A 15,953-nucleotide genomic window follows, 5' to 3' on the forward strand; every position below is an offset into this window, starting at 1 on the left:
CCCCAGCTCTCGGCCTGCACGCGGCCCCCGCCCCCGGCCCCGCACGGCCTGTCGTCCACGCCGCGGCGGCCGCTGCTGCAGCCCAGGCAGCCCGGCCCGGCCCGGCCCGCCTGGCCCGGCCGCCGCCACCGGGAGCCGCCGGCGAGTTTGAGGCGAGCGCGGGGCGCGCGGCGCCGCCTCGATGTGCCCGGGAGCCGCCTCGGCGCCCCAGCCCCGCTGAGCAGCCCCGAGCGCGCCGCGGCCGGCCCGAGAGGGCGAGCGGGGAGGCGCGGCGAGCCCCGGAGAGAGGGGGCGAGCGAGCGAGGAAGAGCGAGCCCGAGAGCGAGCGCAGGGAGCAGACACCATGCCGGGCTGGAAGAAGAATATCCCCATCTGCTTGCAGGCGGAAGAGCAGGAGAGAGGTGAGTGAGGCGACGGGGCGGGGGAAGGCAGGGAAGGGGGGTCCGGGCCAGGGGCCGCCCCCGGTGCCTCCCTCTCCCCCAGCTCCCCCCGACCTGTCCACCGGCTGACGGGGGAGGGGCGCCGCGCCCTCCCGGGCGGCGGGCGGAGAGAGGCGGCGCCTTGCGAACTGGACGAGATTTCTTTGGTGGGGAGGGGGTGGGGGGAGGGAAGAAGGGGAAAGAGGGAGGGGGCAGCAGCAGGGAACTTTTCGCTTAGGGAAAGATTTTGCCGGGGGAGGGGGGTTGGAGCACGTAGGGGTTACTCTAGCTTCTCCAGGGCCCGCTCGCACGTGGAGCCCCGCGCGCCTGTCTATGGGGTGGGTGCTGGGGGGGCGGGGAGTCCTGCAGTGTTTTAAGTGACTTTTCAAACTTTCCTTCTCCCGCGGCCGCCTTCGCGGTGTCCCCGCCTCTGGCTGGGCTTCGATGGTGCTACGGTGCCCAAAGTTGCTGGAGATTGAGTGAGGAGGAGGAGCAGGAGGAGGAAGAGCTTGGGGGCGGGAAGTGGGCGCTGCCGCAGGTCTCGGGGGGGGGGGGGGAGGAGGGGAATGCTGTCCCTAGGCTGAGGGTCTGGGGCCCGGAGTGATGCCTAGGAGATGAGTTATGCCCTAGCGCAGTGCCCGCTGTCAAGTTAATACCGCAGGACTGCGGGCTTTTCATAATTACTGTCTATTTTCTTTTGTAAAGGCGGCTGTGCGTGCCAGGTTGCTTGTAGACCTTTTGTGCTTCTGCCCGACAAAGTGTGCTGGGCACGTTGCTTCTCAGTGAGTCGAGGAGAGGAAAGTTGAAGGCCCTTTGCACTTAAAAGGCTTAATTCTGTTGAGGTCATTGCATGCTGTTTGGATTGTGCAGAGGTTGGCCAGGGAGTTCAGCTCGGTAACCTGGATATGATGTACCGAGTGCACCAGAATTTCCTATCCACACCCCCCCCCCCCCGCCCCCATCCCTGGGCCAAAGACGTGTGCGCCGTGTCTGGGCTAGTATCCAGAGGGACCCTGGCTGGCAAGGTCCGTCAGGCTTTATTCCCCTGCTCCTCCCACCCCTGCCGGCCCTGGCTTCGAGGAAAACGCTTTAGAATTGGATGTGTTTCAGGATGCTGGGTCCGCATGGGCTGTGGCAACAGTCGGTGCTGAGGTTAAATGGTGCTGTGTGGGTGGGTGAGTGAGGAAAGCAGGAGGCGGCAAATCTGGTGTGTGGAGAAGGCAGAGCTTAAATTTCAGCAGCTTGATGGGCTGATATGGAGGGTGGTTTGGTTACTGGGCATGCCAAAAGTTTCAGGCTTTTGAAATAATGCTTACTGCTGAAGAGCCAATGTACTGATTTCCAGTTTTTCTCTAGGTGGCACAACCTGTCTTTGGTTTATATCCTGTTTAATGACTCAGGGAATTCATCCCTTTTTAACCACTTCCTTATAAGATATGTGAATTCATTTTCTAGCACTCTTTCTGGCAGGTGACCTTATGTTTACCCACTCAAAAGGCACCCTTGCTTTAGAAATGCTCCTGCTTTTCCCTTTAGTAAATCATATCTTTAAAGCTGCAAATGGTGGTACCAATAATTTATAACCAGGTAAAAGCACTAAATGAAAGCATTCTGTCAAGCATGGAGTGTCTGTCCTATCAACTAAATGTCACAATGAACTTGGTGCTAAATGGATCTGTTTGCTAAAAAAAATTGCAGTTCTGCCAACAAGTTTTATCTGAATGCTGAAATGGGTAGATTTTGAGGTTGCAACAAAATGTACTTGTACGTCTTTTAGAAGTATATGTAACTTTGAAAGATGATCACCTAATCTGCTTGGTGGAGATAAGACTGAATTTCCTCCAGAACATAAAAATCTGAGTCAGAAATTGGGTATTCTACTTTATCTTTAACAATAGGAGAAGCAGGGATGTTTGTTACTTGGTGTCTTTTTACACCTTAAGGATTTCTTCTTGCTTATATCATGTGATGCTTTTCTAATTAGTATTGTTTCCAATTTGATTGTCACATTTCTTTTTGAGGTCCTGATCTATTGGAAATGTACAAATATATGTGGTTTGTTTCTTTTAAAATCTCCTACCTGCTGTTTGTGTTTTGGTTGTGTGTGTGTGTGTGTGTGTGTGTGTGTGTGTATGCACATAGAAACACACATTTTTAAATTAACTGAGCTGCCTGCTTGATTTTTAATGCATATGTCAAAGGACACTTCTTGTAATTGGCTAATTATTTTTGGTGAATATTATTGTAATGAGCAATGTTTTCTATTTGCATTTGTAATCAGCTTGTATTTAGCTTTTTTTTCCCCCTTGGAATTTATAACTTTAAATGATTCAAACAGTTTTGAATTAGTTCTTGTTAAATATAAACAAAAATATTGAACTATCAGGTTGGTCAGGAAAGTAATGAACATAGAGAGAATAAGTACGTTTTAAATTTTGTCTGGGGATAACATTGGCCAAAATGCCAATTTCAAATATTATTAAATTCTAAGGTTGGTTGTGCTCATACAACCATTGCTTTTTTCCACATCCTCCCCCCACCCCCAACTGCAATTTCCATTTAAACATTCTAAAACCCATTATGGAGACTACTCTAGCATAACATTTTTTCATGTAGATTTTGTTTAGCTAAATCTCTTCCTGAAACTTAATGCAAATTAATACAGACTGCTAGCTTCATTAAGGACCACATATTTGAACAAGTATTTCTTAGCATTATTCTTTAAAAAAAAAATGTTAATCTCAACGCAAAGATTTAGGGAAACTGCCTTCTTGGTATTATCGCATACAAAGAGAGAGTTGTATCATTTCTTCCCATACCTACACACCGTTCATAACTTGGGTTCATCTCGAAGGCTTCTGTCAAGATCATATTGAGTGAACTGTTGCTACTGCCTGCAGTGCTGAGCAGAGCAACTGTAACAGATAGGTTGTTGCAGTTAATGCAGTCACTTCCACAATGACCTATTAAGATTCACCCACATACAATGACATACTATTAAAATTCAGGACACTTTTATCTGCCCCCACCCCTTTCTGCTGGAGCTGATAAACCCAATCCATTGAAAAGTCACCTACTGCGCTTCTGGGTAAATGTTTTAGGAGAAGAGAAATGATTCTGAAAACTGTTTAATATACCACTCGAATTAAATTAAGTAATGTATTAGTTGTTTTAATCTGCTTATTAGTTTATCATGTGTAATAGAAATACAGCTGTTAAGGAAAGTCTCAGTAATTAAGGATGCTTCCTTTGCCTTGTAGCTTCCCTTCTGATTTCTGTGGCTTTGGTTAGTAAATTGTGTGTGTGTGTGTGTGTATTCGTCAGGGGAAAATATATGCATTTTGTATAGCTCTCTTTCTCTTCGTGTTTCTGTTCTTGAGTTTTGGAGGCATACAAGTAAACTTGAGAACTTCCCTTTGGACTTCTGCAGAAATTATCATGTCTGGGGTTTTGCTTCCGTTCTGTTAACTGAGAATATTTGGATCTCTGTAGATACAAAGAATTTAGTTTTTATGAAGTACCTATGAGAAAGCACAGGTGGTTTAAGTAGTGTGCTTTTATTATATCTTTGGTTCATTTCATTTTCTGCACCTCAAGGAGATCTGGTCTCTATTCTATACAACCTACTTATCAAAAATTTCAGTTTGAAATTTGACATTTGACTGGGGAGTGCTGTGGGGAAAAGAGAAGAAGTCAAAATGCATGGGAAGTCAGCTATGCGTTGGGCATGGTGTTGGACACTTCACATGCATTATTTGGTATAAATCTTACCACATGCCTGTAAGGTAGGTATTATTATTTCCCCTGACAGATGAAGCAACTGATGCTCACAGAATGGGGGGGGGGGGGGGAAGAATGCTTAAAGTTAAAAATCCACGACTCAGGGCACCAGTTTCTAAAGAAATAATGCAAAAAAAGAAGTTAAGTTACATTTCTTGAGATGAAATTTTTAGCATAATTATCTACAGATACACACACAGATAAAACATGCATTTTTTTAGACCAAATAAACTAACACTAAATCTTTCATCAAGAATTCATCAAAAGGGTTTTTAGTTACATATAGTGAGACAAAACTTCCAAAGTATATTTTGGGCTTTTGACAAACTGACCAGCTAGGTTTATTAACTCTAACAATAAGGATTAAGGTATCAACATATTTTTGAGGAGAATTATTTGACTACACTTAAAGATAATCATTTAAGAGAATGGCTCTTCCACCAAAGATTTGATAATTCCATAGTTTTCCTTCTTTCCAAAGAGTATTTGCCATGAAGGCAAGAATTAACAAGAATTAGTTATTTTTCCTCCCTGTGACAAACTGGGAAACTACTGTATTGTTAATAGCCATTGTGCATTTGCTTTTTTGCCAACATTTTATTTAATTAAAGCCATCCATCCGAACTCTCAGCCTAGCTATCAGAAGGCTCAGTAGCCAAACAAAGGGACTTCAGATAATACTTTCTTCTGCAGTAACCTGATTGGTTTTTTTCACCAAGAAAAAGAAGTATCAACTTAAGCTGGTAAAGGATATTGAGAATTGAATATCATTGTTTTAAAAACTGTTATATTAAATGTTGCAGGATGGCTGATGCCTTAAGGCACTTAGGATCCGATCAGCTTATTTTCAGTTAAATTATAATTGTAGTTTAGTAATACAAAATACAATAGTAATAGTGATACAAAGTAACATGTCTAACGGAACAACATTCAAATGCAAAAGCAAAAGCTGGGTTTGAAGTTTATTTGAAGTTTTAAAGTTTATTTGTTGGGGGTCCTGGGTGGCTGATTGGTTAAGCATCTGCCTTCGGCTCAGGTCATGATCCCAGGCTTCATGATCCCTGCTGGGCAGGAAGCCTTCTTCTCCCTCTCCCACTCCCCCTGCTTGTGTTCCCTCTCTCCCTGTGTCTTTCTCTATCAAATAAATAAAATCTTTAAAAAAATAAATTGTATTTCTTTATAAATTCAAAGTTTGTCTAAATATACATATAAACACCTACCAATACGAATTTCCTTAGTCAAGAAACCTACTTGTTTAGGCATGTCAGTGACCAAAGGGTACAGTCAGTTTTATGGGAATGTTAATGTTCTTTAAATATATTTGCCAATTAAAATGCACCTGATTGACTTTCTTACTGCCTCTCATTTCGACAGTGATTAAACTTTAGGCAGCAAATCAGGTGTTGAAAATAATGTGAAGACGGGGTTAGTATCCCAGCTGGGTTCCTTAGCTCCACCCAGCATCGTGGTGGACAAGGTACTGGAAGTCAAGTAACAATGGGTTTAAATCCCTTCAGCACTCCCTAGCTCTGTGGTCTCTTAAGTCCTCTAAGTCCTTGTATTCTCTTCTTGAAGATGAGGACAAATCACATCGGCCTCACGGGAGGAATCAATGAAATTAACAAATGTGGAATTTATGACAGTATCTTTGATATAGTTCCGGGCTCCGTAAGAGCAACTCATTATTTTTATGACATCTTGATATAGATCTGTAAACTTAACGCCTCAAGGTGTCCTGCTGATGAAATGATGAAATGATGAATTTTTATTCTTTAAAAACTTCATAAACCAGTAAAAAAAAAAATCGAGTGTTTTGTGAAAAGCCATACTAAAACACAGAATGATATGGAGGCGAGGTCATTGATACATTCTAGTCTGGCTGACATGAAGATGAAGAAACTCTTAAAGCCACTTTTTTCATACATTCAGCAAACTTTTATTAACCAGTAACTGCCATGTTGGGTACTGGGGATGAGAAAATCATGGTTCCCATGTTCAAAGAGATTATTATTATGTACAGTTAGAGAGTCATGGATCTGACAAATAACTCAGTACAGCCTCTCTTCTGTAAAGATTAGTGCCGGGGGAGCAGAGAATAGGGATTACCTGTCTGAGGAGGTGGTACAGAGGAAGTGTTAAAAGACTTGAAGGAAGGAGAGGAACTTAGAAGGTTAGGCGGGGAGGTGAGGGTAGAAATTTCAGGCAATGGGCGTGGTGTACTCCAAAGCATTGTAGAATAAAATATGCCAGGAACCACTGTTGGTTTCTTAAGGGGCTGAGGTGTAGAATAGGACCATACATATGGAATGTAGGATATGAATATGCATTTCCCCATGAGGTGGGGAGGCTAGGTGGAGAAGATGAGACCAGAGAGGGCCAGATTTGGAAGGACTTCATATGTCAGATTGAAGAGTTCCCATTTTCTCCATCAGGCGTTGGGTTAAATGAAGGTTTTCTGATAAAAAAGTGAAGGGATCAGATTTATATCTTGGAAGGGTCACCCTAGAGGCAAGGAGAAAATATTCAAAAAGGGAAGCACTGGAGGGGTGGGGTCACCAGGAGGCTATGCCCTGTTTCAGGCCATGCGGAGGTCCTCAGGAGGAGGACTTGGTACACAGGTGAATGTGGGAAACATGGCGGCAGGGGGTAGAGGGGGTGGTGGTGGTGGTGAGGGGCCATGTAGGTCTCTGCTTTAGGTCGCAGTTAGAGTCAGAGTTGTATCATAAATCCCAGTGCCTTGATATAGAGACTGGTATTCTTTCTACCTCATTTTGCCTTTATTTTGTCTTCACCAATTTTATGTAGGGGAAAAAATGTAAACATCATCTGATAGAACAATGTGAAAATAGAGGGCCACTAAAGTGATTGGACCATGGTGGTAGCTTAATGTGCACTAGTTTTTCTTTTTTTTTAATTATGTAAAATTCATATACTGTCTAATTCTAAAGGAAAAATAATTCTATGCATTAACCTTCTATAACTAATATGGAATTTTAAGTGGTTTTTTTTTAATTGAAAGAGAAAAGTGGTAGTCATGTGACTACCACTTTTTTTCCCCTCATAATAGAATTGGGTGGAGTTTTTAATATTGTTTTCTGAAAACAGCTAAGTACTCTGTGAATTAAGTTTAAAAATGCTTCTTATACGGGACTCAAAATTAGAAAACTGGGGTTCAGGTCGTCTCTTAGCCATATTCCTGGTTGTTTGGCCTAGCCACAGACTCCCCTCTGAACCTCCTTTTTCTCATCTGTGAAACTAGGATGATTCTTGGCATACTGACCCCCTGGGGTTATGTTATGGGGTAAAAGCTGTTATATTACAAAGGGGAGAAGTAAAAAGTAAAAATCTAATTTTCAGGGCACCTTGTTGGCTTAGTTGGTAGAGTATATGACTTTTGATCTTTGGGCTGGAAATTCGAGCCCCAAGTTGGATATAGAGATTACTTAAAAAAGTATCTTTAAAAAAATCTTAATTCAGTCTTCAAAATGAAGTTCGGCTGTTGTGAGGTTTCTCCATTAGGCTTCCATTTGTTACAAAACAACTCAAATGATGCAACTAAATGACAACACCTACAAAGCTGCACAGTCAAGACAGCCTCTTCCCTGATAATCCGGCTCAGACTCCAGGTGCACCAGGCCACCTGTGCCCTGTTGTTGAGTTTCTGCCTCCCTCCAGTCCCGGCTTCTGATCTCAACCCAGTGTCCAAGGGACCATTACCTCTCACATTGAAATCATGTATAGAACCTTTTTACTGGAGAAAAAATGTCTTGCAGATCTTTACTGCTGAGTTCATTTTTATTTTGCCACTTAAATATGTACTAACATAAAACTGGGCCTAAACTCCTGATGCTTATTGCTCTGGTACAACCACAGAACCAAAACAGATTTTACAGATGAAATACAAAAAAAAACTCGTGAAAAATCAATAACTTTCAAATTAATGACATTTATTTTTATGTGACTGGATATTATTTTCCTGAAACTAAATTCGCTCTTGGAGTGTGAATGTGGTCCTTGCCGCTGTGGAAAGCAAATTGTCACGTGTTGCTTTGGAAAGTTATATTGTCACTTTTTTTTTTTCTTTTTTTCCTGGCTGAACTCCTTTGGAACCTTGGTTTTAACAATCTGTTGTCACTTGGTCTTTCCTGGGCATGAACACATCATTTACATGTGAAGTCCTCCATTCTTACTGGTCTGTTTTGCATCAAAGTAATCCTAAATACAAAACCCAGTATTGGCAATGCAGTTAGTAGCAATGTTAGGCTGTGTGCTGATCTACCTTAGTGCTGCTGCTGCTGCTTCTCCTTCTTCTTTTTTTAAGATTTATTTGTTTATTTGAGAGAGAGAGAGTGCCTACACGCAAGTGAGTGGAAGGGCAGAGGGGGAAATGGACAGAGCTAATCTCATGACCCTGAAATCACATCGTGATCTGAAGCCAAGAATCATAGACTTGATTCCCCTGAGCCATCCAGGCACTCCCTACATTAGTGCTCCTTACACTACACCTGGCGAAGGGCTCTTTTTTATCCCAGTCTGATATGTGGTCCTATATAGCCCAGTGAGTGTACTGTGTCTCACCGGAGTCATCTGAGTCTGGCCACACCTGTATTTGTCCCTACCCCGTTTATAGACAAATGAGCTCATTAATCCTAGACTTGGATGTTGGGGCAATCCCATCTTCCTATATGAATTTCTGAACACCTGTCTTCATTTTCAGTATTTATGTAACCATGGACAAGTAATAAACAGTTTCCTGATGACACTCACCACAGACCATTCTTTGAAGAGTACCGGTTTTAAATATGTTTATGTAGTTGGGGGTAGGGAAGAAGGTTCAGAAGGATGGAAGAGAGGTGTGTGTTAAAATGTGCACACTAGTTTTAAGATATACCAATGAAACCATTTATTTTCTCTAGTGGCTCCCACCTTTCCTTTGAGATCCCATTCATATTGTAGATGGAAGACATCTGGTCTTATTAATTAATAAGTCTTCAGTTTAAAAACTCTTTGGTCATTGCTCTCATTTCTCAAGGGTTTTCTCTTCCCTCCTTCTCTTTATTCATTGTGTGACCCTCACTGCGTCCTCTGCTCTAGACTTGGCATGCTTAGTGACCGGGCGTTGTGCCCTGGTCTCCACTGAAATGAAACTGTTCCTGTTTCGTCTTTGAATGTCATCCTGGCAGCTGATTTGGACTTCCTGGACCTTGCCATTGTCTCTACTTGTGAGATCCTTGTAGCCTGTGACCTTCTTGTCAAAACTAGGCCTTTTCTAGGTACCAGTCCTGCAAGGGTTTCTGCGTCCCTCCTGGGAGCCAGTAAGCACTTAACTCTTTTCCTTGAATCATGATGGAGTTTGTGGGATCTCGGGAGGCACCCTCATCTGCCTCTGTCCTACAGCATCTTCTGTGGATACCACCATTGTATTGTTCTGATGTTAAGTGTGTTGAGTGCTGCCTGTGGCAAATAACCATTGATGAGGGTCTTTGGTCAAAATCTGCACCAACACCTGCAAAACTCCACAGGTGTTAGATATTCTTTCCATTTGTACTTGTCAGGGAGTGTGGAGCCCTTGCAGGTATTGGACACTTATATCTGATCATTTGTTCCCGTGCCCCTTCCTGTGTGTCCCCCCCCCACCCCGCCCAATTTTCTGCTGTACCAGCTGTCTGGAGTAGCTTCAGTGACTTGAAAACTTAAAACTAGAAGGGACAAGAGTCAGAAGGGTGAGTGAGTGATTGATTACAGGGAAGAGTTCTGTTCCCATTTCAGATGGGTGTCTTTCCCTAAGATCTGAGTGTCACAGAGAAAAGAAACAAAGCAACCCAGAGATGATGTAGCTTGAAGCTGGAGAGTCATTTTGACCAGTACCTTCTATTGGTCTCCCTGGTATGCACACCTCTCTCACTTAATAGCTTAATAGCTTTACTATTACTATTTACTAGAAATCCGTCCTTTATGTTGCATCAGCAAATGTGTGACCATGAGAACTGACATATTTCTTCTCACGACTGCATAATTGCAATGTGCATTAACTGTTAGATACTGATGTGTTTTAAAGGTTTACCTTGTATTTTGAGTAAAGATGTTTAAAAGAGATCCCTATATTCCTAAGACTTCTCATGTGAATTGATGTTAGAATCATTATTTTACTAAGTGTTCATTTTGTTTTCACAGTTGTCGAATATAACAGACAATATGCAAATTGGATACAGAGTTTGACAGCATAAATAAGCAGTCTGTGTGGTTTTTTGGTACAGTTCATCACTTGAGAAAAAGTTAAGGAACATAGATTTTATGTGTTAGTACGTTAAACAACAATAAAATGGTAGGAAATAACATAGGTGAATATTCAGATAACACAGTAGTATTTATTGGTTTGTTTATTTTATTGGGATATATAATCTGTGAATAATTTTCCTTCTTGATATCTTCTAGCATCAAGTATTTATAACTCTTACTACTGATATTCATAAATTCCATGACAAAGACTGAGCAGAGTATGCGACTATGCTTGTGAAGTCACACTTCGACAGTCAGAAGGATTTCTACCCTGCCCACTTCAGAAGTGTCAAGATTGTTGACCAAAAGTGAATGGCATCTAAAATTAGATTTCTCAGATGAATTCAAGTGTTTCTTTTTTAAATGTATAATTTTCTAGTATGTGCAGAGCACATTTTCATTAAATGAAAACCTTGAACAAGGCAATGTAAATTTAGTTTTTTTGTTAATGTTTCACTTTTTTCCCCCCTATAATTTTAGTTAGGAGAATGAAAATTTGCCAGGCTAGAATCAGACACCTGTAGGGTTGCTGTATCTGTTGAGAAAACACCTCATCTGGCTTTGTTCGTGAACTTGAACTGATATGATGCGTGTGTGTGTAAAAGCCCTACCAATGAAGAGTAGTTTTGTTTTCTCATCAACAGTACATAATATTATTGGGTGTGACCCGGGTTCTCCATTCAATGACTTCATTTACTCAAAACCCTACCCTTTCAGTCTCTACACATCATACTGAAAAAGGAAGGGGGACGGTGTCCTAGTCTTCTTGGGATTTCATAAAATACCACAGACTGAGTGGCTTAAACAAGAGAAATTTATTTTCTCACTGTTCTGGAGGCTGGAAATCCTTGATCAAGGTGTCATGTCAGTTTCCGGTGGCAGCTCTGTCCTTGGGTTGCCAACAGTGTCTTCTCACCATGTGTGCTCACATAGCCTTTCCTTGGAGTATGCATGAGTGTGGAGGTGGAAGGGGTGGAGAAGACTGTCTTCATATAGGGACACTAATCCTGTGGGACTGGGGCCCCACTCTCATGATGCCATTTAACCTTAATTACTTCCTTAGAGGCCCATCTCCAGGTATAGCCATGCTGGGAGTAAGGGCCTCAACATAGGGACACAAATATTCAGTCCACAACACACAGGAAGAGAAAATTAGTCCATGGTTTATATCACGTTCCTGTACATTTCCTCCTTCAGCGTCTGGAAACTGCTCCTTTGGGACAGAAGATGTACTTCGAAGATGGTTTAAAATACAGGTTTTTGGCAGGTTTCCCACTGAGTATCTGTGTCCCCTCCATTTGAATCTGGGCAGGCGTGTGGCTGCTTTAACCAACAGGGTCTCCTGGACTGGATGCCATGTGCCTGCTGAGGCTGGGGTTCAGCAGACAATGCAGCTGCCGCCTTGTTGGCTGGAACACTTATGTTTGGAGCCCTGAGCTACCGGCTGGCTCTCCTGCTTCTGACGAGCAAGTGGGTTCTGTTGTAGAGGGCACATGTAGGTGCTCTCGCTGGCAGTCCTGCTCCTCAGTCTTCCCAGTGTAGGCCATGGACAGGTGCATAAATGAGCCTTTGGAAAATTTGAGCCCACAGTCGTTAAGTGCTCTGGCCTTCAAATCTTCCTAGCGGGGGCCCCAGACCATCATGGAATCGATACAGGCCATTCTCTCTGTGTCGTGTCCGAATTCCAGACCTACACACGCTATTAGCATAATTAAATGGTTCTTAAAAAGCAGCTAAGTTTCAGGGTCATTTGTGACGTGGCAGTAGTAAGTGGAACAGATGCTGTGTGGCCCCTTTTTGGGTCCCTTACCTCCTGTTCTATTGCACCCTCTGGAACTCCTTGTTTATCATCAGCAAAACCCTTTATATCCTCAGTCTCCTCCGTGAACTTCCCCTTCACTTGCTGGGTCTGACCTGTGGCTTGCCGTCAGGGCATTTCTTCCTTTGTATTCTTTCACCTTCTGCTGGAGGAGGATAGGAGCTCTTTTTTGTTCTTCTCTGCTATTTCCCGGCTGTTGTCCTTCCCCCCCCCTTTCAGAAAATGCCTCCTTTTGAATCTCATGCCCTTGCCCTCTACAAGCCGCTTCTCCCCTCTCTTGGCACTTCCCTGCCGTGTGTGGCCGATTTCCCTCCTGGCTCTCTGCCACTTGTACCATACTCTTTCTGTCACCGTTCTTGTGAGTTCACTATTCCTATAAATCATCCCTCTGGTTTCTTGGTTTCTCCGTCCTGTGTCTTTCTCTCTTTCAGGGGTTGTAGCCACCACGGTACCTCCGTTTCCTGCTCCTGGGACCACATCTTCAGTGGCCCTCGCTGTTACCAGAATGAGGTCCAGTGGCCTCTGGGGTCTGGAAGACACTTTTAGACGGTCTGTGAGGTGTGTTTCCATGATAATACAAAGACGTTGTTTACCTTTTTAGTTTCCTTGTCTTGGGAGTGTTCAGTGTTCTTTTCCAGAAGCCGCCTGGAATGCATGCTTGCATACTCTTGTGTTTAAAACTTTCCTGTTTGCATAGTGATAGGTAAGTACAAGTGGACATAACTCGCGTAACCAGTAACTTTTGGGGACCCTCACTCATTTCTCAGAATGTAAAGCCATCCTGAGACCAGTATGTTGGAGACTAGCTGCCCTGAAATGTGTCATGAACTGTGACTGCCGCCCCCCATTACCTCATTTTCAGGCCTTCTGCTGTCCACATGGCACCTGTCTTCCTGTTACCCTGAACTCCAGTGACCTTCAATCTCAGGAGAGCCCAAAACCTGTTGACTCTCCCCTCCTTAGACGTACTAGCCACGTGCTTCCCATGTCTTCGTCTACCTTCTACCTAACTTAAATTCCTCTTCCATCATATAAGCAGTCTCTTAGGTGGATTCTTCGTTTCCTCATCCCTCTCTCACTTTGTAGAGCTCCTCCTGGTTGAACTCCACTTGCCACCACTCTGGTTTCTTCCTGTGCCAATTAATGTGGTTGGAGAGAAGCATTGCGTCAAGCTGACTGGTTTCTCTTGAGTTTTGGAATCACTGATCCCCAGTGGAATCACTGATCACGCTGCCGGCTTATCAGGCTGCACTTTCTTGGTCAGTTCATTCATGCTGCTGCCCTCTTAGATGACTAATGCCTCCCACTCTTCCCTGTTTCCTCGAGCCTTCAACACCTCCTCTTCCATTCTCACCCTCTGCTGAAAACTTTGCTTCCTATTTCCATTTCACGTAGAAAATAGAAGCAATTAGAAGAGAATTTCTATCTGTGTCTCTGCTCATATATTCCGTCTTCACTCCTGTTACTGTGGTCGAACTCTCTGCTCCTATGCAAGGCCAGGGCTCTCCTGGTGCTCAGGATCCCATTCCTTCTCCAGGACATGGCTCCAGCATATCCTCCCCTCTTTCCAGTGTCATCGGTGTCCCCCTCTGCTGGATTATTGTCACTCTGCATAGATCCATGATGTTCTTTTCCCTCTTTCTCAGTCCCTCCAGTTACCACTACAATTTTCTCCTCCTCTTAATAGCAAAATCCCTTGAGAGATGTCCCTATTTTCACTCTGTAATAGTTCTTTATTCTTTCTTGAACCAAGTCCAAGCCAGTTTTTGTGCCCTACGCCATCTTCTACCAAGATAAGCAATGACCTCCATGTTGTTACATCTAGTAGTCAGTTCTCAATCATGTATCACTGGGCCAGTCGGCAGAATCTGAGATAATGAACTACTCCCGTTCTGCAAACACTTTATTCACGGGGTTGTTGGACTTTCACATTGTCCTACTTTTCCTCTTCCCTCCTTAGCTCCTCCTTTTTGGTCTCTTTTACTGTTTTTTCCCCTCAGGTCCTTGATGTCTAAATAGTGGAGTGCACCAGCAATTGGCCCTTGTACCTCCTGTTCTTTTGTGCTTTTATCCAGTCTCATTGATGATGCTGGCACTTCCCCAATTTGCATCTTCAACCTACTCCTTTCTCTTAACCCCAGGCTTCCAGATTCCCTTGACTCTCAACATCTCCATTTGAATGTCTCACAGGCTGGCATCTTACACCTAAAATGTCCAAAATCAAGCTTCCGACATGCTCCCTCAAGCCTGCTCCTCTCTGGTTTTTGCTCATTTTGTACGTGGCAGGTCCATCTTGCTGCCTGCTCACAACAAAGCCTCACGTATCTCTTGGATTTCTCCACCTCTTCATACTTCACATCTAGTGTGTGAGAACATCCTGTTGACTCCACCTACAGGACGTGTCTATAATGTGATCATCATCACCTACCTCTACCATGTCCAACTCCGTTAGCCACCATCACCTGTGTTTACCTAGATCATTGCATTTTCCTCCTAACTGGATTTCTTTTTGCCCCCTTGTCCTTTGTTCTTCTAACAAGTCACTGCCAAACAGCCAGAGTGATACTTTCAAAAGGTGTCAGATCTGCTCAAAAAACTTTCGTGGCACTCTGTCTCACCCAGAGTGAGAATCGAGGGAGAAGGCCTCCATCACCAGGCTCTGCATAGTCTCTGTTACCCATTTGTCCTTATTGCCCTGTTCCAGCTCCCTCCTCTCATCTATTGCAGTCACACTGGCCTTAGAAACACCCAGTTTGTTCCTGTCTCAGGGTCTTTCTTTGCACCTGCTCTTCCCTCTGCTTGTACAACTTCCTCTCTCACCTTCTTCAAGTCTTTGCATAAGGTCATTTTCCTAGTGAGGCCTTCCCTTACTACCTTACTTGAAATTGCAACCTCTTCAACACTCCTCTTTCTTGCTTTAATTTTTTCCATAGGATGATATGACAAACTATTCACTGGGCTTACTTATTTGTATACTGTATATTCCTATTGTTTATTGTTAAATAATAAGAAGGCAGGGATTTTTGTCTGTTTGGTTACTGCTGTATCCCTAACACGCAGAAGAGTGCTTGGCTCATAGTAGGTTTGGTGAATTGACAGCAAGATAAATGATTTTCAGATGAGAGTAGTTGTGTTCACATGGAGATTTTCCATTGCTTTTCAGGGCTTAGGTTTGAACGTAAGGATTTTGACTCTAGGGGAAGAAGAACCAGGAACCATTTTGGTACCATGTTATTCCTGGTCTCCGCTGTGGAGTTGAAGAAGAATTGGAGACCTAAAGAGACTACTCCTACCCTGAGAAAGGTAGCTGGCAGATGACCAGGGAGCTTCTCTTCTGTCATTGGCAATCTGTGGGCTGGCCCTTGAAAAGTGCCCTTTCACGTCTAAGACTACAAATATTTTCTGCTTAAATATGCCCCTGTTGATGATATAGTAGATGGTTTTTTTTTTATTAAAGATTTTTTTTATTTATCTATTTGATAGACAGAGAGAGATCACAAGTAGGCAGAGAGGCAGGGGGAAGCAGGCTCCCCACTGAGCAGAGAGCCCGATGTGGGCCTCGATCCCAGGACCCTGAGATCATGACCTGAGCCGAAGGCAGAGGCTTAAACCACTGAGCCACCCAGGCACCCCTAGTAGATGGTTTTAAAGCAGAA

At 43.5% G+C, this 15,953-nt stretch overlaps 1 protein-coding gene across 5 annotated transcripts in view; it reads left to right on the forward strand.

Moving 5' to 3' along the window:
• Positions 1–200: 200 nt before the first annotated feature.
• Positions 201–15,953, forward strand: part of GRIP1 (glutamate receptor interacting protein 1) — a 672,623-nt gene continuing 656,870 nt past the window's right edge. For all 5 annotated transcript variants that reach the window (XM_059402529.1, XM_059402524.1, XM_059402527.1 and 2 more), the window contains exon 1: positions 201–401. In XM_059402529.1, coding sequence (XP_059258512.1) covers positions 344–401 — 58 coding nt within the window. In that variant the 5' untranslated portion in view covers positions 201–343. The remainder of the gene's footprint in view (positions 402–15,953) is intronic.

Source organism: Mustela nigripes, chromosome 6 (assembly GCF_022355385.1).
Source record: "Mustela nigripes isolate SB6536 chromosome 6, MUSNIG.SB6536, whole genome shotgun sequence".
In the NCBI taxonomy this organism is placed as follows: Eukaryota; Metazoa; Chordata; class Mammalia; order Carnivora; family Mustelidae; genus Mustela; species Mustela nigripes.